This window comes from Monodon monoceros, unplaced genomic scaffold (assembly GCF_005190385.1).
Source record: "Monodon monoceros isolate NGI ecotype Baffin Bay Population unplaced genomic scaffold, NGI_Narwhal_1 Super_Scaffold_18, whole genome shotgun sequence".
NCBI classification, from domain to species: domain Eukaryota; kingdom Metazoa; phylum Chordata; class Mammalia; order Artiodactyla; family Monodontidae; genus Monodon; species Monodon monoceros.
Window position 1 is genome coordinate 107,883,130 of NW_021703774.1, and position 24,073 is coordinate 107,907,202.

At 35.8% G+C, this 24,073-nt stretch overlaps 1 protein-coding gene across 7 annotated transcripts in view; it reads left to right on the forward strand.

Moving 5' to 3' along the window:
• TTLL7 (tubulin tyrosine ligase like 7) overlaps positions 1 to 24,073 on the forward strand; it is a 157,742-nt gene that overhangs the window by 120,719 nt on the left and 12,950 nt on the right. For 6 of the 7 annotated variants that reach the window (XR_003794580.1, XR_003794582.1, XM_029230210.1 and 3 more), the window contains 4 exons: positions 803 to 1,008; positions 1,963 to 2,097; positions 3,892 to 3,972; positions 19,760 to 19,920. Coding sequence is in view for 4 of the 7 variants with exons in the window: in XM_029230210.1 (XP_029086043.1) it covers positions 803 to 1,008; positions 1,963 to 2,097; positions 3,892 to 3,972; positions 19,760 to 19,920 (583 nt within the window). In the remaining 3 variants the exon portion in view is untranslated. The remainder of the gene's footprint in view (positions 1 to 802; positions 1,009 to 1,962; positions 2,098 to 3,891; positions 3,973 to 19,759; positions 19,921 to 24,073) is intronic. The other variant, XR_003794581.1, reaches the window with a different exon arrangement.

A 24,073-nucleotide genomic window follows, 5' to 3' on the forward strand; every position in this document is an offset into this window, starting at 1 on the left:
GGAATGTAAATCTAATTTTTAAAATTCTTCTGTCCTGTGAATAAGAAGACTTATCTGTCTAGTACTACTCTTATAATAACCAGTTACATATTTAAACTTCATTAGGATAATCTTTGTTTTTCTTCTGTTTTATTATCATTATTTTATTCTCATGGGCCATAAATTTTATAACATCCACTTATCCTGGCCATTATATAGACTCCTATCCATTTCCCCCTATGAATCCTGCTGTAAAATACTCTATTTCTAACCTCTACACAGATTCTAATAAGCAACCAGTCTAGTCCGAAGATAGTAGGTGGCATCATGACATTATAGAAAGAGGGAGGCTGCTGCCATTAAGTCAGGATTTAAATCTGAACTTGGTAACTTTCTTGTCATGTGACCTTGAGAAATTTCTTTCTCTGAGTCTCCAGGTGATGGAGATTTGTACTTCAGAGGGTTTCTGTGAGAACAAAAATAAAAGTGAAGCACCTAGCATGATGCCTGGTTTATAGAAGGAGCTCCATACATGTTAGCGTTCCTTTCTTTTGTTTCTTTTATGCCATGTTTTGAGAATAGAACATTAAAGTACTGTATAAGTATTATTCTCATGATAGCCATTCTTTATACATGACAGGGGTTCTGCACCAAGTTCACTGCTTAAATTGAATAATTAACTCCAAACTCATATTCTCATGATGATGCCTATGCTTTGACATTTACTGCCACCCTGCTAATTATTACTTTGTATAGATCCAATACAGTGGAAAACTTCTACTAACTCTGCTACTGTGCAATCCCTCCTCTCCATCATCCATAGGCTCCATAAGGCGTTCAGTCAGTTGCCCTCGGTCCATCTCTTCTCAATCACCATCCAGTGCAGACAACCACCCCTTTTCTGCTCAACAAGTGATATCATCATCCCGGTCAGCTTCAGGGTCTCGGTCACATTCTTTAAACCGTGCTTCCTCCTACATGGGGCATCCGCCTCAAAGAAATGATTCCAGCTCTACCGACTCTCCGATGGTAAGTCTTCTGTTTTGCTCCCCTGAGATTAGCGCTGTATTTAGGATTTAAGTGGCAAAGAGATTAGCTGGAAGGAGGACAGATTGAACTTCAGATCCTTTCTATAATTCAACTCATGGCCTCCTGGAATTTGGGTTTATTCATATTTCTTCACCTATAACTGAGTATGGACTCTTAAAAGGCAGACTTCACTGTATCACAGAACTTGAGGATGAACACTGAGAGTAGTATTTTATTTTCCATTTGCTGATGGAGTAGGATAATTTTGTTGAAAATCATCTGAGTAAATATGTGATTTTCCAGTGTACTGTACAGTGTATCTGTAAATTTGGGGAAATTTGTTGTATGGAAAATTTTCCTTAATGGGACTATTGATTAATAGTTTAAAAAAATAAACTATTGGTAAATTAGCCTTAGAGCACTGAAGTACGGCATTGTTTATAATGTTTCCTGTATGTTGTTAACATATAGTATTAGTTTTATAAATGCTCAAATAGATATCTCCATGTACCTTCACATAGACCAGGGACTTATTTAATTTGTTTATTTAATGTGGAAGTTGCTTCCAAAGGGAAGAGTCTGAAGAATATAAGTGAATGAATTTCACTGGGTAACAATGAATGCTTTTTTTTCTAATCAAGAATTGCCTAAGGTATATGTAGAAAATGAAACTGACCAGGAAGTCTTTTTTAAACACTTGTATTTTTGTTTCAGTATTTTGAGCTACATAAAATACAACTGTGTGGAAGTGTGAAAGACACTCTTGGGAAATCATACCCTTTTAATCCTAAGATTTTAATGCTAAGAATAAATGTAAAAACATTATTTTCTTCCTTTTTTATTGTTATTTTATCAATTAAAAGTGCATCATTTTTACCTAGAAATATCTTTCAGATTATAGTGGCACAATGAAATAAGACCCCCTCCAAATATCTGTATTCTTTCAAATTTAAGAGTGAGTCTTTGCGGCAACTGAGACCAAAAGAACAAGAAGACGATCTAACAAGTCAGACCTTATTTGTTCTCAAGGACATGAAGATCCGGTTTCCAGGAAAATCAGATGCAGAATCATTACTTCTGATAGAAGATGTGAGTATTTGATGTATATAAAATACCAAGGAGCTCATAACTTTTTATTCATCTTCTTAAAATATTAAAATTTATTGCTTGATGGCATTATCCTCAATGACATAGTAAACTTAATTGATGTTCTTTTCAACCTCCACAAGCTTTAGAAGATACAGGGGTTATTTTAATTGTTATGATTCACGAGCAATGAAATCACATTTATAATCAGCAATGCAAAATATCTTTAGTGTATAGTCCTATTTTAATGATGCTTCATCAAGTGAAAATAATTAGTGTTAAATAATTATTGTTCTTAATGATTAAAGACACATCAAGTTAAGCCTGCTTCTGTAACGATTTAGAAAGATCTAATATGGAATGAGATAATAAGGAAAAAAGTGGGGCCATGGGCCTAAAGTGTCAAGAATATTTGAATGTGACACCTTGCATGGTGTTAGTCAGATTTTGAAATGGCTTATGTTGTGTGTGTTTTCTTGTTACACAAGCATTTGCACCACCCAGTGGAACGTTCTAAAATGTCAGAGTCCTAAAATTCACATTAAAGTCAATGACTTACTCCTAATTTAGAAAGAAGGTCCAAGTTATTCGAATATTTTTGGTGAAAGAGCATTTCTTCACTCAGAGTTCTATTTCTTCATTCAAGCATTCTTCTCAAATTGTCCTTCTTAGATAATTCCTCAGAATAGAACGTTGTTTTCTGGTTTCCCTGTTTTTTTTGTTTTTTTGTTTTAATCCAGAGGAGAAGGCACCATCTAGTGGCCAATTGTAGGATAAAAACCACAGCCATACATTTGGCATTTTTCACTTTTTAGCTTTACTTTAGGCCTGTCTAAAAGTGCTGTCTAGAAACAAAACAAACAAAAAACAATAATAAAAAAGACTTTCTTAGTTAACAAATCAATAATGGCAATTTGTATTTTGTAGTCATAACATAGTTATAACCAAAATCCCCAAATATTATGCGTTGCATTTGTTACATATTTTTTAAAAAGTGAAATGGTATCTTGTTTGCAAATGAGGTGCTATTTGTTACATCAGGGGAAAAGGAAGAAAAATGAACATTAGTTATAAAGCATTATGCTAGATATATTTTTATTTACATATGTTATTTTTTTCAATAAAGTAGGACGTCTTTGTACCAGACATTTTATTTCTATATCTTAGAGATATAAGTTATGTAATACCTTTCTGAATCAGCTAGATGAAAAATTAGATAATCTGAGAGTAGAACTAATATTTGTGGCTACTGTGATTGTTCTATAAAGAACGTGGATATAGGCTTATATAATTGATAAAAGATATTAATAATTATACAAGACATTAGATTATTTACTATATGTTTACTTATTCAGCAACTATTTTAATCTATTTATTATAATATATATAACTAGAATATACAGAAATTTTGCAGATTTGCACAAGAAACAAAACAGGGGCATAATGGAATCCTAATTAAATATAGGCTATCTTCTAATGTGTTATTCAATATTTTGTTACTGTGAATGATGTTGTAAATACAGTTCTTGGAATTAAAATGAAAAATCTATGTTTTGGGCTTCTTCCCAAACCTTATATTCCTGAAGACATTTGACTTTCAACCATTAGAGATTGTGTGCTTTTTTTACAGCAAAAAGAGAAAAGCTTTAAATTCAGATGGCTTCTTCATCTTACATTAAAAGTCTTTTCACATGTCTTTTTATGAAAGTAGACATTCCTTACTGCAAATAGTATTATAGTGCTTTCATTTCACAAATTAATTAGATTAAATTTCTTGATGTTTCTCCTCCAAAACAGATGATTGATAACTGGAAGTATCATAAAACAAAAGTGGCTTCATATTGGCTCATAAAATTGGACTCTGTAAAACAACGAAAAGTGAGTAATGAATACCCAAAAACAGATTTGCTCTTTTGGATTATGTATTAAGCTGGGATCATTAAGCCACATTCATAATCAAACTATATAAATGCTCATCTGCTTACTCATTTCCTCAACAAATATTTATTGTGTATCTACTATGTTTCAGGCACTGTTCTAGCTTCTGAGGATAAACAAGTAGATTAAAAAAAGATTCCATGGTCTCATAGAGCTTATATTCTAGTTAAGGTGTTTGACAATAAACCAATATATACTAGAATGTAAGGTAGTATTAAGTACTATGAAGAAAAATAAATCAGGATTAAAAAATTGAGAGAAAGTGACCTAAATGAAATGAGAAAAATACTATGCAGACATCTGTAGGTACAATGCATCAGGCAGAGGGAAGAGCAGATACAGAGGCCCTGGGGTAGACGTCAGCTTGATGTATCCATGAGACAGGAGACACCATTTATTTCCTTATGTACAGGATAGTTGGTTTGTGCTGGTTAAGAATGAGTGATGTGGAGGCGACAGTTGGATAGATAATCAGGGGTCAGATCACAACTTTACAGGCCATGGACAGTCTTTGGGTTTTATTCCAAGTAATGAAAAACCACTGGAAAATTTTGAGCAGAGGAGTTACATAGTCTGGTTTATAATTTAGAAGGTTCATGAGAGCTACTTGTGAAGAATAGAACTAGGGGAGAGGGAATGTGGCAGAACAGAAGTAGAGACCAGGTAGGTTTTTCGAGTAACTGAGGCAAGAGCTAACGGTTACTTAGCTAGGGTGGTAACTGAATTGGGTGGATGCTGGAGAAACTGCAGGGCTTTGTTGTTCCTGTTGCTTTGTTTTACTTTGATTTTGGTTTTGGACCTGCTAAGGTTGATACATTGGTTAGACATCCAACTGAAGATGGAGTGTGTAGGTGTATATATGAATTTTTTAGTTCAGAGCTAAGGTTGCATATGGAGATACAAAATTTAAGGGTCACTAGGATATTTAAGCCTTGGGACTAGATGAGATTACCTAGAGAGTAAGTGTGGTTAGAAAAGAGAAGAGTTTTGAGGACTGAGCCCTGGGCCACTTCTATGTATAGAAATCAGAGAGATGGGGTGGAGGGATTAATCTAAGGGGACTAAGAAGGAGCAGCCAGTAAAGTATGAAAAACCATGGGAACTTGGGGTCCTTGAGACCAAGTAAAGCAATTATTTCAGGGATGGAGTGATCAGCTGAGTCAGATGTTGCTGATAGGAGTTATAAGACGAACAAGAAGACCTGACTGTTGTTTTTGACAACTTGGAGGTTAATGGTTACCTGATCATAACAAATTCAGGGGAATGGTGGGGAGTAAAACTTGAATGGAGTAGGTTCAAGAAATGGGAAAAAGCACAGCTAATCCAAGCACTTTTTCAAGGAATTTTGCTATAGAGGGGAAAGTTAAATGTGGTGGTAGCTGGATAGGTATGTGGGTTGAGGACAAGGTGTTTTTGTTTTGTTTTGTTTTGTTTTAAGATGAAACTATTTACACTTGTTAGTTGCTGATGAGAATGATCTAGAAGAGAGGAATGGTACAGGAAAGAGAGGTGATAGAAAATTCTCGAAGTAAGTAAGCTGGGCAGGTTTGTCCTACCAGGAGCACTTATTCTAATAGGAGGGAAGGTAGAGTCTGTGGCATTGTGGTGGGAAGATGTGAAGGTTTTCCTCCAATGCGGAGGGGCTTTGGAGATTTTCAGAGACAGTACAACATCTCAGAGAGTAGGAGAGGGGAGTGGCCAGCAGCCCGAGGGGCCCATAGATGCATTGCAACATTATCTGGGGGAAGATGTACTATTTTAGTAGCTTTAGTGAAGCTGTTGTATTCCTAAATAGTGCAAACTGTTACTTCCCCTTTCTAGGATTTATTGCTAGTAAGCTGGAAGTTGACAGTGATCAAATAATGACTTTGAAGTTATGTACTTTCCTCTGAGTAAACTGAACTCATTATTAAGCATTAACTCATTCAACAAAGGACAGCTTAGTGTCCTGTCATGTGCCAAACACTGTGCTACTGTTGAGGAGGGTGTAACAAAGCTGGTAACAGAAGTAGATTGAAAACATACTGTAAGCCCAGAACTCCTGTTTGTCAAGTCACTAACTGTGGCCTTATTCATTAAAATAAGGACCTCTTAGTGGAATTGGAACCCTGAATCTTTTCAAGTCCTTGTACTTTTTGTAACCTAGAAGATAGAAGAGTTTAGCTAAATTGGTAATTAAAACAAAATAGATAACCCAGAAACAGATTAAAATACTTATAAGATATTAATACTTGATAAATGTGACATTTCAAATCAGTGGAGTAAAGATAATTTTTTCCCCTAAATGATACTGAAACAATTGACTACCTTTTTGTAAGAAAATTAAGTTGGAGCATTACCTCTCACCATATGCAGAAATAAATTCTAGATAGATGATAGTTTTATATGTAAAAAAATATTAAAAGTTTAAAAGAAAATACAGAAAGCTATGTTTATAATCTTAGAATGAAGAAACAACTTCATAAGGAAGACTTAGGTTTTAGAACCCAGAAATCATAAAGGAGAAGAACGACATATTTGGTGACATAAAAACTTAATGGATGGCAAAAGGTGTCTTAAACTAGGTTAAAAGGCAGAAGTGGTGAGGAGAATTGGGTGGCAGGGGAAAGGGGTGGATGTTGAAGAGGACAGATGTTTGCAGCACATAAAACACAAAGTAGCACAAGTAAACCAATACTTCCTACCGACAATCAGCAGAAGACATACTATCTTGTAAAGTTAATAAATAAAATGGAAAAGCATATAAAAAAGCCATGAAAAGACAATTTATGGATCTTCAAAGAGCCAATTAACATGTAACTAGATCTTGTCCTCACTAATGCTGAAGGAAAAGCAAGTAAAAAACATGTCGGCAAAAATTAATAAGACATAATATCCAGTGATGGAAAGAGTTTGGATAAAAGGGGCTTTATTATACTATTAGAGAGAGAACACATTGGTACAGCTCTTTAGAAAGGTAGTTTGCTGTATCTGTTAAAGTTACAAATGTTCACAACTTTATGACTCAGCAAAACCACTTCCAGCATTCTGTCCTACAGAATAATAATCTGTATAAAATGTATGTGTAAAAGATTTATGCACATGAGCATTCACTGCAGTGGCATTTGTACAAGCAAAACACTTGAAGCAGACTAAATATCTATCAGTAGATTTATGATTAAATAAATTATAGTACATCCATACTATTCAGATGTGTTAATTTGAGTGCTATTCTGGAATCATAGATCTTAACTTGAGATACAGCACAAGATTATGACTTGTGACATATGCAACATATGTACATTGGTAAAATTAGCCAGATTTTACTAATCATGAGTGAAGAATATAAGCGATAAGCAGCCACCAAGTGCATGGTTTCTGGGAGGCCATGAGTCCATCAGCCGTCAGGCATCTCTTTTCACATATGGGAAGCATTCTGGTTCAGAGTGATGAGTGCCAATTAAGTGTGGTTCACGTTGGCACTGAGGGAGCCTTCCAGATTTGGGTGGCTTTCATCTTTATTCTTCATTAGTTACCCATGCAGTCTTTGTGACCAATCCATTCTCTAGCCAGGTGAAATAAAAATACCAGGTTTATTTACTGTGAGTGTTGTCCCATAGAACTTTCTGCAATGACGGATATGTTCTGTATCTGTGATGTCCAATACGGTGGTCACTAGCTACATGTGGCCATTGAGTGAGATCTTGAAATGTGGCTATTGTGACTAAGGAACTGAACTTTTAATTTTAATTAACTTAAATGTAAATAGCCAAATGTGTCTAGTGACTACTGCATTTAAGAGCGTGGATCTAGACAGACCACGTGTAGCCTTCTAAGTTCTTACATGAGAACCTTCTCAGTTATTTTCCTGCTGAGAAATTCTATCAGAGGGTTTGCAAGAATGTCCATTAAGGTCACCATTGCCTTGGGCATCTCAAAGAGAGAGTGCCTTTTTCCTTTTCATATGCCATCTTATACCAAGATAATAAATTAAACAAGTTATACAGTAATATGTGTTGTCCTACTTTAAATCACCACTCTGATTTTTACTGTTTTAAAAATATATATCTAGTGTTAAAAAAATTTCAAAAATTAAGATATTTTATTTCTGGAGGATAGACTTACTGAGCCAGAGGAAGGAAAGTGGTAATATTTGGTGTCATGTTTCCTTTTGTTTTTGTCTATTTCTGCTTTTTTTCAAGTGAACATAATCTTTTTAGAAATGAAAGAATGACAGGGAGACACAGGCATTTCTGTGAGGCCTGTCTGTATTCCCCCATAACCAGATATTATCTTTCCCTATTCTAAATCCTCACAGTACTTCATACTCAGTTGTACTTGTGATCTGACTTGAGAGGTTTCTGTATTATTTTTTCCACCTTTCTAAAAGCCAGGGGCGAGGAGGGGAGGTGTGTCTTACTTTGTAGTCAGCTGTAGGCTTTCTATAAACATTTGTTCAGTTGATTCAAATCTAGACTCTTTTGTGGATTCTGTCAATAGCAAGTTAGCTTCTTCTTTCTTTACCCTTGTTTCTTTACTAGTGCTATGTATTTATCTGAACATCAACAAATTAAGATAATGCTGTTATGTTTTTTTAACGTGTGATATGAGAAGGTCTGATAAAACATTGTATGGGGTGATCAAATGATGTGCATGAATAGTAATAATGTTTATCAATTAGAAGAAACAATCTATTTCATGTTTTAGGGTTGTTATGCTCGATTGTGTTTATAAATTTCGAGTAAAAGTAAATACTTGCTTATAAATTTACTAGCAAGTACTTGTGTCGGTATAGTGACTTCTGCTATACTGATTTACTCTAAGAATATTTGGAGTAAGTTATCTTTGTGTAATCCTTCCCTCCAGTTGTCAGATGTGCATCTGCATCTCTGTGTTCATCATACCCTGTTATGTTAAGGGAATGAGAGCACTGATGAGAGAGGGCATGTTTTTTATTACAACTTAAACACCTTTTTCTTTTTCTTTGAACTCCTTTGTTGCATCTTCCATTTTGGCATTAATCAAAGCTACTATATTTCCTTTGTGCTTGTTATCAGTGATAAGATGTCCCATCTCCAACACAAAGCTACCCAGGCAGTTACAGTCATTCTTCTACAAGGTAATTTAATAGACAGTTCTATTTGGGGCAGAAGAATTCATAGCTTGAATTAAAAAAAAAATATTGGAGTATAGTTGATTTACAATGTTGTGTTAGTTTCTGCTGTACAGCAAAGTGAATCAGTTATACATATATACACTCTATTAGATTCTTTTCCCATATAGGTCATTACAGAGTATTGAGTAGAGTTCCCTGGGCTATATAGTACGTCCTGATTAGTTATCTATTTTATATATAGTAGTGTGTATATGTCAATCCCAATCTCCCAATTTGTCCCTCCTCTTCCCTCACACCCTGGTAACCATAAGTTTGTTTTCTGCATCTGTGCCTCTATTTCTGTTTTTAGATAAGTTCATTTGTACCTTTTTTTTTTTGATTCCATATATAAGTGATATCATATGATATTGGGTTGGCCAAAAAGTCTGTTTGTGTTTTTTTCCATTACACTGTACGGAAAAACCCGAACGAACTTTTTGGCCAACCCAATATTTGTCTTTCCCTGTCTGACTTACTTCACTCAGTATGGCAATCTCTAGGTCCATCCATGTTGCTGCAAATGGCATTATTTCATAGCTTGAATTTTGACTCTCAGAGAAGAGTAAGGGCAGATATTAACAAGAATAAGTTTATCTTGCAAAGTTGCCCAGGTTCATGGAGGGTCCGGAAAGGTGGCTGAGGGATGCTAGGTGTAGGTTATGATGAGAAGAGGAAGCCCAGTATTTACACAGTATGCAACTTATCTGTAGCAACTTTTCTTCCAGTTGTTATGATTACTCTGTTTCCTGTTCTTTCATCAACCATTTTGTTCTTTAAAAGACTTTTCTTCCCCCAAAACAGACTCTAATTTCCTGGATATATAGCGATGGATGAGACTTCCTTATATATTTATAATAATGTATATATTATACATTATTCCCTACCTTGTTTATTTCAGATGAAATCAGAGGTAAAGTGGGATCAGAGAATGACTGACTGACTGGAATTTTTTTTTTTCTTGACAACAAGAGAGCCAATATAATAATTAGCTGCAAAGTGTATTGAAACATTTTTTTAAAGCTTTTATATGTTGATATTAAACTAAAGGGGCAATAATAGGTAGTGGAAAGAGGAACTGGACTTGTAGTCATATGGACTTGGGTTCAGTACTGCCCCTGCCCTTTTTGCGGGGGCAGGTAACTTCTCACAACTTCTCTGAGGTTCGTAGCATTAAGTATTGGAGAGTTCTTGTGAGGAAGTAAGCCATCATATGGCAAAGGTGCTCTAGGCTTAGAAGGTATAAAATGCAGGTGACTTTTGTTTCCTTCTGAGGATCTTCATGCCAGGCTGTTTCTCTGATGTATTTTATTACTAATAACTCTTCATGTGTAGAATTATTTTATGTAGAATATGTATAAATGAAGTATAAAAATTTGTCTGTTGGGTTGTAACATGTTGACTCTTCATTTGACTGTCTGTTTGAAACCTGTGCTATTGCTTTATAAAGCTAGAAACTGCATCCAAGACAAAAAAGAAACCTAGAAATGTGGGTCAGCTTTAGAATGTAGCATTAGGTATTATTAAAAGTTACCCATTTAGAAGGCCAAGAACTTAACTAATTTAACATCTAGATGTGGATTAATCAGATCTATCCTTTGGACTATGATGATAGTCAATAATCATTGGATGGCTATGTCAGTTCAGTTCCCTGGGAAGCAGACATAAGACAGAATTAGAAGTGAAAGACATTTATGAGAGAAGACACCCAAGAAGGATAAAGGGGAGAGAAAGTTTGAGCAGGTAGAAGAGCCTTCCACCTGCAATATTGGTCTAACACCAGCGAATGGAAGGCAGGAGGATTGGGGATGAAGATCTTCAGACTTTAGTGAAGTTCTGAGAAAGGCCTGTCAGGCTGATGGGGAGCCCAGAACACAGATTGCCTGTTAGAAGGATCACACTGGGCAGAAATATTCCCTCTCTGGTATCCCAACCGTGCTCAATCCTTGGTTGGGAGCAGCCTGGGGAGAGTATAAGCTTGGCTTGACTGTTGTAACGGATCCTGAATGGGGATGCTGTCAGCTAACTGCACTCTTAGAAGCTGGTTGATTCAAATGGCATGTCTCCATGACTACCACAAAGGTTGTGTGTGATACAATTTAATTTGACAAACATTTATTGGTTGCCAATTTTGTACAAGAGCTACACTAGGCACTATTGGGGATTTTGAGAGTTGTTTATTCATTCATTTATTTATTTGCTCATTAAAACATGCACTCAACAATATTGATTGAGAGACGACCATGTCCCAAGCAGAATTCTAGATGTGGAATGCACAAGACTCTCATTTAAATCTCTTAATTCCATTTAGAAACCATTGTTGAAATATGTATCTCACTTTTTCTGCTCTAGTATTGGAAGCTTTTGCTAGTTTCTCATTTGAATATGGCAAAACTCTTAAGATTAGAATGCCACACACACAAACTCTTCCACATGTCTTATTTCAAATTTTTCTTAATGGGAGTAAAATTTAAAGGTCAATGATGTAGGACTAAACTACTGAAAGGAATCCTCACCAGGTGAAAATGGAATCAGCTGATCTTACTTAATGTCATGTTGTGGTAACTCCACACTAGCATAATTCAGCTTTCTGCTAAGAATGCAGTTGCTTTATATAGTTTGTAAGGAATATACTTGAAGTATGAAAATATCACAGCAATGGTGGGCTGTGAAGAATGCCAAATTTTCTGAAAAGCTTATTCTCTGATATCTAGGCATAAACTAAGTTTGGAGAAGGAAGAGAAATAAGTAGTGATAATAAGGTTGTACAATATTTGCATTTATTTTGGGGTTCTAAGAAACCCTTGTTTATCAAGTATTTCTTCTCTAAATAGCAATTTTTTAAATACCTACTGTAGCTGCTTCTGCATGAATTTTGCTGTTATTATTTTCCATCTCTTTTTCATTTGGGCTGACATAGATGCTGCACAGGGCTGTTCATTTCCCATCAGCAAAGATGCCTTTACTCTATGTCATGGCTGCTGCATGCATCATTTGTACAGCATGTAGTGATTTTAATGTTATTTCTAAACCTCCCTCACCTCATGCCATTATTTTAATTTAGGACCAACTGTTCAGCCATATGGAGCAGTTTGTCATTCAGCATCTGTATGTTCTTGCAAAATATGAATTTGTCTGTGGGCTTTATGCCTTCAAATGTGCTATATTTCATATGGAAAAGATAAATCTTTTCATTTTATTAGTGCTTTCATTGACTGAGTATCCCATTTATGTTTTCCCTTGGAGAGCTTGATGTTGGATCGGGATGCTTTTAAAAGTCACAATGTCAGGAAATGGATCCATTACCTAACATATTCTATAAGTTAGCCTCACATGAGTCCACAGGTAAACACAAAGGGCACCTTGCTGACTATTTGTTTTTGTGTTTCACAAGTTATTCATCTCCCATCCATTTACTTCTAACTGAAAAACACCCAGAAATCCAAATAGCATTGCAGATGGAACTGACACTAATTTTCCTCATCCCAGTCTGATTTCTTGCCTGTTTTCTGCCTTCCTAAAATTACTCAGCCAGTGTTTTGCTAGAGGTACAGGCATTGTCTCCCCATCTGTGTGGCCTTTTAAGCAAACTGGTTCCTGATGGACTGCATGGCCTTATTGGAGGGGGTGCCTGGGCAACCTTGTTTGTACACAGTGACTCCACCCATTTTCCCAAGTATTACTTGACTAGAGGTGAATCTGAATCTAAGAAGAGACAATCTCTTCTAGGATTTTGCTGTTGGCACCAGGACAGATCAAATTAATTATGAGGCATTGTCAGGTAGTGGTTAAGATCATGGGTCTGGCTACATAGCTATCCATTACCTAACTGTGCAATCCTGGGTAAGTTACTTATCTGCTCTATGCCTGGGTTTTCTCATCCATAAAATGAGATCCAAAATGTTTTCAGAACCAAACATTTTTCATAACCATTAGGCAGCAAAACCTAACCTGCCGGAACTCCTTTGGAGACAATGACCCTACAGGAAGTTATTTGTTATTTTTGTCTGTCTCTTGGTTTGAATATTCACATGTTTTCCTGTGGAAATAGTAATGTGTATGATTATGAAATCTAGCCTCAAGATTTTTGGAAAGGGATTGTAGACCAGTGTTATCTATCTCAATGCTTTTATTTTGAGGATTAAATGAATTGCTATATGTAAAAGTGATTAGAACAGTGTTTGGTCCATTGTAAGCCTTCAATAAGTGTTAGCTCTGATTTTTACCTTGTTTGCATAGGTTTCACTTTCTTGCAAGAAGCAATTTCACTAAGACAAACACCTACTAAGTGCTAGACCTCTTTTGAGCCTTGGGGACATGGCAGGGTATACTGGTATAATTCCTCTTTTTATGTAGCTAACAGTCTCCATTAACTAAACAGGAAATTAAAATAAAGTGAGATAATTATTAATAGGGGAAGAGTTGGGCATTCAGGGATCATACAATAGTTTAGTGGCAGGTAAAGGTCTCCCTGGAGAAGTCATGTTTGAGGTAAAACATAGAAGTTCACCAGGTGAACAGATGGGGCAAGACTGTTCCAGGCAGAGGAGAGAGGCTATATGAAGACTCAGAGGAGAGATGAAGGGTTTGGGCTCTTGCTTCCTTGGTTTATATGCCCTCGTATCCTCCAAATTACAGGTCTAACCCACTCCTTTCTCCAGGACCAGAGCTTGAAATTGAAAGATGAAGGGAAGCAAAGGAGAATGTATCTTCCCAGAAGGTGCTCTGGCAAAGAACGAGCAAGTTTCTGGGTTGCCCAGGCCATGCTGGTCTCACAATCTGGGAGATCACTCCTCAGGCAGAGTTGTTCGCTGGGTTGCAAGAGGTCTGAAGATTTATCCGTCTTCATGTTGGAGGAAACATGAGGAGTGGCACAGCTGCATTCCCTATCCCTAACTCCTGGGCCGTTTTCCGAAGTTGCTGCTTTTAGCCATGTGTAGGCTAGTATATTAGACCATCATGCTTTAAAATTCCGTCGAAATTAAGAACAAAGCATATACAGGGTAGTGGCCAAGAGAGCCTCCTCTAAGTGATGTATGGAGAGCAGTGCTTGGCGCGGAGCAGGCAGCCAGTTCATGTGAGCTGCCCTCCTCTTTGGTTCTGTCGCATCCTATGGTTTTCACTGTGTGCATATTCAGAAGGAAATAACGAATAACTCGTCATCTCAAATGCTGTGTCACTTTAAAGCTGAATAATTATTTAATAATAGAATATGAAATGAAGGTAATGTTAAAATTTCCAGTATTGTTAACATTTTAATTGCATTTATTATGTAGAACTCATATTTATTCTTGAAACCAATTTATGGGTTATCTTTGCTGCTTTTTAAATTCTTCCTGCGTTATGACTTTTGGCCTGTTATTACTCACTAATACATAGAAAGGAGGAAGGGAAGTTGAGAAGGGAATTGATTAAAATTTGCCATTTACTGCTAGTGTTGATTCTCATATCACATCAATTATGAGTCCTGTTTTCTACATTAAAAATATAAAAGGTTAAACTATTAGCTTAACTGAAAATCGTAAAAAGATAAAAGGTATGAATTAATGTCTGATGTCCAAATTATATCAGTATTATTGTGAACAACTCATATCAAAAATTTTTAAATCCCTTTTCATAATTAAGCTTTCATTATCTAATAACAAGCTTTTCCAGGACATTATTTTTCACAAGCTACTTTATTACAGATTGCATTATCTCTCCTCACTCTCCTCCCCTTCAGCCCACACACTCCTGACGCCTGTAGGGTTTACATACTGTTCCCACTTCACAGTGAAAGAAGCTGGAGCAGGAAAGGAAGGAGTCATGCTGCTTACACAATTCACTGTGAGAAGCTGTAGTTGATATTCTTCTATAAATAAAATGTTATTTTGAAATTTTTTCCCTAAATTGATTTTTTTTGCTTTATTTATTTATTTTTCATCTTTATTGGAGTATAATTGCTTTACAATGGTGTATTAGTTTCTGCTTTATAACAAAGTGAATCAGTTATACATATACATATGTTCCCATATCTCTTCCCTCTTGCGTCTCCCTCCCTCCCACCCTCCCTATCCCACCCCTCCAGGCGGTCACAAAGCACCGAGCTGATCTCCCTGTGCTATGCGGCTACTTCCCACTAGCTAGCTATTTGACGTTTGGTAGTGTATATATGTCCATGCCACTCTCTCACTTTGTCACAGCTTACCCTTCCCCCTCCCCATATCCTCAAGTCAGTTCTCTAGTAGGTCTGTGTCTTTATTCCTGTCTTACCACTAGGTTCTTCATGACATTTTTTTTTCTTAAATTCCATATGTATGTGTTAGCATACGGTATTTGTCTTTCTCTTTCTGACTTACTTCACTCTGTATGACAGACTCCAGGTCTATCCACCTCATTACAAATAGCTCAATTTCGTTTCTTTTTATGGCTGAGTAATATTCCATTGTATATATGTGCCACATCTTCTTTATCCATTCATCCGATGATGGACACTTAGGTTGTTTCCATCTCTGGACTATTGTAAATAGAGATGCAATGAACATTTTGGTACAAGACTATTTTTGAATTATGGTTTTCTCAGGATATATGCCCATTAGTGGGATTGCTGGGTCATATGGTAGTTCTATTTGTAGTTTTTTAAGGAACCTCCATACTGTTTTCCATAGTGGCTGTACCAATTCACATTCCCACCAGCAGTGCAAGAGTGTTCCCTTTTCTCCACACCCTCTCCAGCATTTATTGTTTGTAGATTTTTTTATGATGGCCATTCTGACCGATGTGAGATGATATCTCATTGTAGTTTTGATTTGCATTTCTCTAATGAATAATGATGTTGAAACACATGAAAGTAGCTTTGATTTGCATTTCTCTAATGATTAATGATGTTGAAACACATGAAAGAATGTGTTTATTGGCAGTCTGTATACCTTCTTTGGAGAAATGTCTATTTAGGTCTTCTGCCCATTTTTGGATTGGGTTGTTTGTTTTTTTTTGTTACTGAGCTGCATGAGCTGCTTATAAATTTTGAAGATTAATCCTTTGTCAGTTGCTTCATTTGCAAATATTTTCTCCCATTCTGAGCGTTGTCTTTTGGTCTTGTTTATGGTTTCCTTTGCTGTGCAAAAGCTTTGAAGTTTCATTAGGTCCCATTTGTTTGTTTTTGTTTTTATTTCCATTCCTCTAGGAGGTGGGTCAAAAAGGATCTTGCTGTGATTTATGTCATAGAGTGTTCTGCTTATGTTTTCCTCTAACAGTTTGATAGTTTCTGGCATTACACTTAGGTCTTTAATCCATTTTGAGCTTATTTTTGTGTGTGGTGTTAGGGAGTGATCTAATCTCATACTTTTACACGTACCTGTCCAGTTTTCCCAGCACCACTTATTGAAGAGGCTGTCCTTTCTCCACTGTACATTCCTGCCTCCTTTATCAAAGATAAGGTGACCATATGTGCGTGGGTTTATCTCTTGCCTTTCTATCCTGTTCCATTGATCTATCTTTCTGTTTTTGTGCCAGTACCATACTGTCTTGATTACTGTAGCTTTGTAGTATAGTCTGAAGTCAGGGAGCCTGATTCCTCCAGCTCTGTTTTTCGTTCTCAAGATTGCTTTGGCTATTCAGGGTCTTTTGTGTTTCCATACAAATTGTGAAATTTTTTGTTCTAGTTCTGTGAAAAGTGCCAGTGGTAGTTTGATAGGGATTGCACTGAATCTGTAGATTGCTTTGGGTAGTAGAGTCATTTTCACAATGTTGATTCTTCCAATCCAAGAACATGGTATATCTCTCCATCTATTTGTATCATCTTTGATATCTTTCATCAGTGTCTTATAATTTTCTGCATACAGGTCTTTTGTCTCCTTAGGTAGGTTTATTCCTAGATATTTTATTCTTTTTGTTGCAATGGTAAATGGGAGTGTTTTCTTGATTTCACTTTCAGATTTTTCATCACTAGTGTATAGGAATGCCAGAGATGTCTGTGCATTAATTTTGTATCCTGCTACTTTACCAAATTCATTGATTAGCTCTAGTAGTTTTCTGGTAGCATCTTTAGGATTCTCTATGTATAGTATCATGTCATCTGCAAACAGTGACAGTTTTACTTCTTCTTTTCCAATTTGTATTCCTTTTATTTCCTTTTCTTCTCTGATTGCTGTGGCTAAAACTTCCAAAACTATGTTGAATAATAAGAGTGGTGAGAGTGAGCAACCTTGTCTTGTTCCTGATCTTAGTGGAAATGCTTTCAGTTTTTCACCATTGAGGACAATGTTGGCTATGGGTTTGTCATATATGGCCTTTACTATGTTGAGGAAAGTTCCCTCTATGTCTACTTTCTGCAGGGTTTTTATCATAAATGGGTGTTGAATTTTGTCGAAAGCTTTCTCTGCATCTATTGAGATGATCATATGGTTTTTCTCCTTCAGTTTGTTAATATGGTGTATCACGTTGATTGATTTGCGTATATTGAAGAATCCTTGCATTCCTGGAATAAACCCCACTTGATCATGGTGTATGATCCTTTTAATGTGCTGTTGGATTCTGTTTGCTAGTATTTTGTTGAGGATTTTTGCATCTATGTTCATCAGTGATATTGGCCTGTAGTTTTCTTTCTTTGTGACATCCTTTTCTGGTTTTGGTATCAAGGTGATGGTGGCCTCGTAGAATGAGTTTTTAAACAGATGTTTATTCTAAATTTGCCTTTTTCAGAGAAAACTAATATCACTTCTTTAAATATGGCTGTTTTAAAGAGAAACAAATTAAATTCTTCTTTTATATGCTCCCAATTTTCTATACGTTTGTACCTATGGAGAAAAACCATATCTTCATTCAGTCTGTATGTTTGAAAGTCTTTCTCTTTTCATCTCTCACTCTCATCTTTACAAGGAGTCCCTTTAATTAGGTAAAATAAGAAGTGAAAAATCTACTTTGGTGAACTGAAATTAGGATAACTGTATTTGTTCATATTTACTTTTTTAAAAAAGTGTTTCCTTGCAAATACCTGAATTGCAGAAGTATTAAATACATTGAATTAGTCAAAGTAGCTTTTTGGGATTTATAAATTTTTCAGAACGTCTAGGATTTTAGTTTCCCAGAATTAGATTAATCCTAGGCCTATTTCATGATACTTCCTCATTATTGGTCCATATGTGGTCTGCTTTTATTTAGTTAGTGTTTTTAAGTTATTGTACCATTTGTGAACCCAACACCCAAATCAAGTATCTTGGCAATAATCTATTTTCTTATCAAATGACTACCTTCCATCCCCCTGGCCCTTTATGTCTCAGGTAGCCATTTTCTTAAATTCAGTATTCCCCAGTCCCTTGCTTTCTTTCTTTATATATTCTTATTATATCTATGTGTATTCCTCGTAAGTATTTTTAAAATTTAATTGTCTTTACTTCTATTAAAAGAGTTTCATGCTGTATGTAATGACTGGTATGTATTTTTTAAAAACTTAACCATTGATAATTAAGATGCTCCGGGTTGTTGTGTGCCCTTTAATTTCATTCATTTTGACTGCTGTATAAAAGTCCAAGGGAATGAGTATATGACTTTTATTCACTCTCCCATTGATGGAGAGTTAGAATTTTTCAAGTTGTCTGTAATTGTGAACAGCTGTTTGAACATTCTTGTACATGGCTTTTGTTTTTAACCTGTGAGAGAGTTTCTCTTAGGAATGAACTTGCTGGGTCTTGGGGTATATGCATTTTCAACTTTGGGAGATAATGCCCAGCTATTTTCCAATTTGTACTCCTGCCAACAAGTCTAAGAGATGCTGTAGATCCATATTTCTCCAGCACTTGGTGTTGTCAGACTTTTAATTTTTGTCAATTAAGTGGATAGAAAATGATGTCTTATATAAGTCTTAATTTTTATTCTTTATGTTTATCAGACATATTTATTTCCTCTTTTGTGAAATTCCTGTTCATGTATTTTTGTCCATTTTTTTCTGTTAATTTGTTGGTGTGTATTTAACAATTGGTTAGGCATTCATTATATATTCCTGATACTAATCTTTTGTTAGATGTATATGTTTTGAATGTATTTTCCCAGTTTGTGACTTGATCTTTATTTCTTTTAAGCTATCTTTTGATGGCCAGAAGTTCTTAATTTTAATATAAGGGAAACCTATTAATCTTTTATGTTCTATACTTTTTTGCTACTTAAGTAACCTTTTTCTAAACCAGGGTCTAAAAGATATTCACTAATACTTTTCACTAAGATATTTAATGGCTTATTTTTCAAACTTAAAACCTTAATCACTCTAGAGTTGATTTTTGTGAATTGAGGGAATGATTCAACTTTATCTATTTTTTCCATGAAGATTACTATTTAAAAATTCTCCATTTATCGATTTAATTTAAATTTCACTTAACTTTAATTTTTAAATTTAATCTCTTCTTACTCCAATGAGTCAGACTTGCCACCTATGTCATATACCAGAGTTTCATAAATACTGGATCTATTTCTGGACTTTTCATTCTGTGCTGTCGTTTAGTGAGTGAGTGAGTGTGTGTGTGTGTGTGTGTGTATTCATTTTTGAATTATGTATATTCATCTTTGAATTTTAAGCACACACGTATACACCTAGATTTTGAAATATTTTGGGTTTTCCACTAGGTTTTGGACATAGTAAAAACAAGTGTCCGTACAGTTCTTCCACGCATCTGGAAGGTACCTGATGTTGAGGAAGTAAATTTATATCGGATTTTCAACCGAGTTTTTAATCGCTTACTCTGGAGTCATGGCCAAGGACTGTGGAACTGTTTCTGTGATTCAGGGTAAGTTTTAAGTTATCTTTTATTATTGTCATTTTTAATAATTTACTATTTAGTTATAAAGTTAGCCCAATAAAATGGCTGAATTTCTTTAATCTCTTAAAATGTGGATTTGTAACTGCATGTAAGTTTCGGTACTCAACTATAATTTATAGCATTTAAGCTGATATAGATGAGATGATGGATATGAACACAACACCACCCAACAAAGTTGAATTCAGTGGAGAGAAAGTAGTCTTAATTAATGAAAAATCTCAGTTAGAAATCTGTATCCCTACAGCTCTTCTGCTGTTGCCTTTATGTAGCAGACTTCCAAAATCATGGCTACACTCCTGCTCCTCTGCAGACTTTCAGTCCTGTCAAAGCTGTTGTGACTCACTGTCATTTTGTCTTCAAGATATCTAAAACCAAACGTTCCATACCTCCCTTTTATTCAGAAATGGCTTCCCTTCTGGACTTCCCAAAACCCCATTGTTATTCTCCTAATCACATGGGTTTGATATCTCAGGGGCATCCACATCCTTGTTCTCCTTCATTTTCTTTATTCAGTCATGTGCTAAATCTTGTTAGTTTTTCTGTCACATCCCCACTGTGGCTACTCTAGATTGTTTTTCATTATTCTTAACAATTATCAATTATTTAATTGTAGGTTGTTTTTCACTGTTCTTCACAATTATCGAGTATTTACTTGATAATTTAAATACTTTTGGAGATACAAAGCTGAATCTGACATAGATCCTGCCCTGAAGAAACTTAAAAATGATAATAGCTAACACTATACCACTTATACTATGTGCCAGGCATTGTTCTAAGCACTGTACATGTATTAAGTAATTTAATCCACATAACATCACTTTGAAGCAGGTTTTATGATAATTTCCATTTTATAGATAAGGAAACCAAGGCACAGATAGGTGCTAAGGACCTAGTGCAACTGGGATTTGAACTTAAGCAGCCTGGTCCCAGATTTCATGGTCTTAACCAATAAAACTCTGCTGTCTCTAATAGACAAAATAAGATACATGCAAAAGTCATGATTATGAAGGAGATGACACATACGTTATTGTAGGATTTCAGAGAAGAGGAGCCTTTTTGGTAGAAAGGCTAAATGAAATTAATAGATTCCCAGGCATTTTTGCCTCCAGTTTTTTGTTTCCCTTATCCATCCTACTGTCAGAGTCATTTCCTAAAATCTGTAATGATTTCCCTCATTTATCATTAAAGTCTAGACTTTTTATCTAGAGATATAAGACTCTCTAATATGCTGATTCTTTCTTATTTCTCCAGTCTTCTCTCTCATTACTCTCCTACTTAAACTTTGCTCCCCAAAAACAAATTCATTATTTTTCAAATATCTTAAAAATTTGTCCTTTTCTGCCTCCGAACTGTTAGTGTCAATGAGTAGCTGATTGGGCTGCCTTCTACAACCCCATTTCTCCAATCCCCTCTGCATTATTTAAATCCTATGTAAAGACCCAGACCATGCCCTTTTTTTGGTAAAACCTTAACAGACTATTCTAGCCTGACATGATCTCTGAATGTCTTCCATTTAAATATTCTAGTCATCTAGTACTGAATCATTTATACCATTTGCAGACTTATTCTCACCACCATAATTTTCCTCAGCTACCATTCACCAACAGGGAGAATTCACAAGGTGCTCTGGGTTGTGATGAAATCTGAGAATAATCTTGGCCATAAATTATTTCTACAGAGACTTAAGTGAAACATTTGAACTGTACTCCATGGCCCTTAGTTGATGGCTGTCTGTAGAAGCTCTCTTAATCTAAAGTCATAATTAGAATTTTTTTCTGTTTTTTGATCCATTGGTTGGAATGTTGAACATGGATTTCAGCTACTCTTCACAAATGGAAGGCACTGAGGTAGTCTGCTACTGAAATTGGTGCTGATGACACTATTTTGGTAATTTACTCTGACTCCATTCAGAATCCTTTTCTCTTGTACCTAGCACACTACTCCCCCCCAGATGTCTCTGGTGGTATCTATTACTACTAGTAATCATAAAGAATGTAAATAACATTTATTGAAAGGTTACTAAGTGCCTGATACTGTTTTTCATAGTAAACATTTTTATAATTACCACTACAATATTTTGAGTAAACTATTATTATTATTTTCATTGTATAGATAAGGAAATGGAAGCATAAAGTATATAACTTGCCCAAGTTCTCATAGTGAGCCTGGATTTAAACCCAGGTTGTCTGAGTCAAGAGCCCAAGCTCTTAACTCTGTGCTTTATTCAGTCCTCTCAAAGCAGCATTGCCCATGGTTGCCAAGCTTGCTATACTGCAAGCCCATAGCATTAGCCCAATCCCCAGCCCACTGCACTGGAGCGGCTGGAGAAGGAGTAGCTTTGAGTCCTATTTGACCTCCACTCTCCATCCATTTCTTTAAAAACTTGGAGGCTTGTAGAGATGAGTTTTACATCCGATTTTTTTTTTTTTTGTACCTTTACAAATGGCATTCCTAGGCTTCTTCAACTTAGTGAAGTCACATAGTTTTGTGTGTGTTTGATTGTCACTTTGGACCCAGACTAGTTCTGCTTATTCTTTGAATCGTATCTAGTCAATGTATACTCCTTTAACCTTTGATCTAACAGCCTAGCGGTCTAGGTAAAAATCTACTCTTAGCTCATTTCTAAAGGAATGATTTTAATAAAAGGTGTAGCTGTCTTTCACAGTTAGGTGTAAAACTCTTAGAAAAAACATTCCAAATAACTCTGGGCCACCTTGATTCCTGCCTCTGCCTGTCAACATCTCAATAATAAAACAAAATGAATAAACCATTCCCTGTCCACGTCCAGAGACTTCAAAGAATATTGTAGATGTTTGTCATAGGTTTTCCTAGCATTGGCCCAGGGGTTTGGCTGATGCATCAAAGAGAAAACACCCTCATCCCCCTCTCTTGCTCTTCCAGGCTGCTGAAGCCCATGCTCAGTGACCATTTTTTATCACATGCAGCCTCCTGGGAGTGCTATTCAGAATGATGCTCCACGTTCTGAATGTGTCCTCTCCAGGGGAACAGCTTTTGGAATTTTCATGCATAAAATTATCCACCATGTTTTCCTGAGCTAGGGGAAGCCTAGGTGCTATGGGACTCAAACTCAGGCCACAGAGCTCAGGAAGGGTGGCCAAGGGAAGCAATATTTCAGCTTAGACTTTCAGGATGAGGAAGAAGAGGAATTTGCCAGGTAAAGCAAAGAGGAGGAGGCAGGGGGACTATGGGAGAAGGAATGTATTATTTGGAAAAGCCCTCTTTCCACTCAAACTCCTGATATGTAAACCCCAAAGAAAAGAATCTAGTTTAGACCCTTTAGCCAAAGACATTTTCCTATGGAAGTTTGTCATAGAAAAGCTTTTCTTTTACAATCTCAGGGAAAGAAGAAATTGTAAGGAATATTCTAAGGCAGCAGTCTGCTTCTAGGCTGAATTATATGCCTACCTGAAAATGTATGCGTATCATATAGACTACTTAAAATGATGTGACTCTTACTGTTCTCATATCACTTTCAACTGGATGTTGCGTTGTTCATACTTTTCAGCTCATTAATCTTTCTGTTGCTGATTGTCCGGTTGGTGTAGTCCAGATTTTTTTTTTTTTTCTTACTTTCCTTTCTTCTTTGGGCTACTCAGTCATTCATTTGGGCTTCTACCAGAGGAGAAAGAAATGAATGTTTCACTTTTTAGATAGCTGCTTTATTAAATATTTTGATGAAAAAGCTGGTAAAAATTATTGGATTACTGGATAATATGAGGCTTTTCAAGTCTCTGGATTTCATTAATCATTCCCCTTTGTTACCGGGAGGTTATTCAGTATTCTGTATCTTATTGTTATATTATTAAAAATGTCATTTGAAGTCATTTCTTTTCATATTTCTCTGAGGATTAGGGAGTTCTGGAGAGAACTTTTTAACCATTTAATTTTTCTTTTTGAATTCATAGATTTTGGCCCTCCCATTTCCTTGGAATTTAGATTTAAAAAGCAGGCAGATAAGACCCTGGGTTCTTTGATAAAGGCACTGGTATTTTAAATTATTTCTCCATCCTTTCACCTTCTTAAAATTTTTTGTGTTAGTATTGAAAATTGAGATGCTGTCGTGTTCTAGAGGCATTTCATATTACTCAGCTGTGCCAGG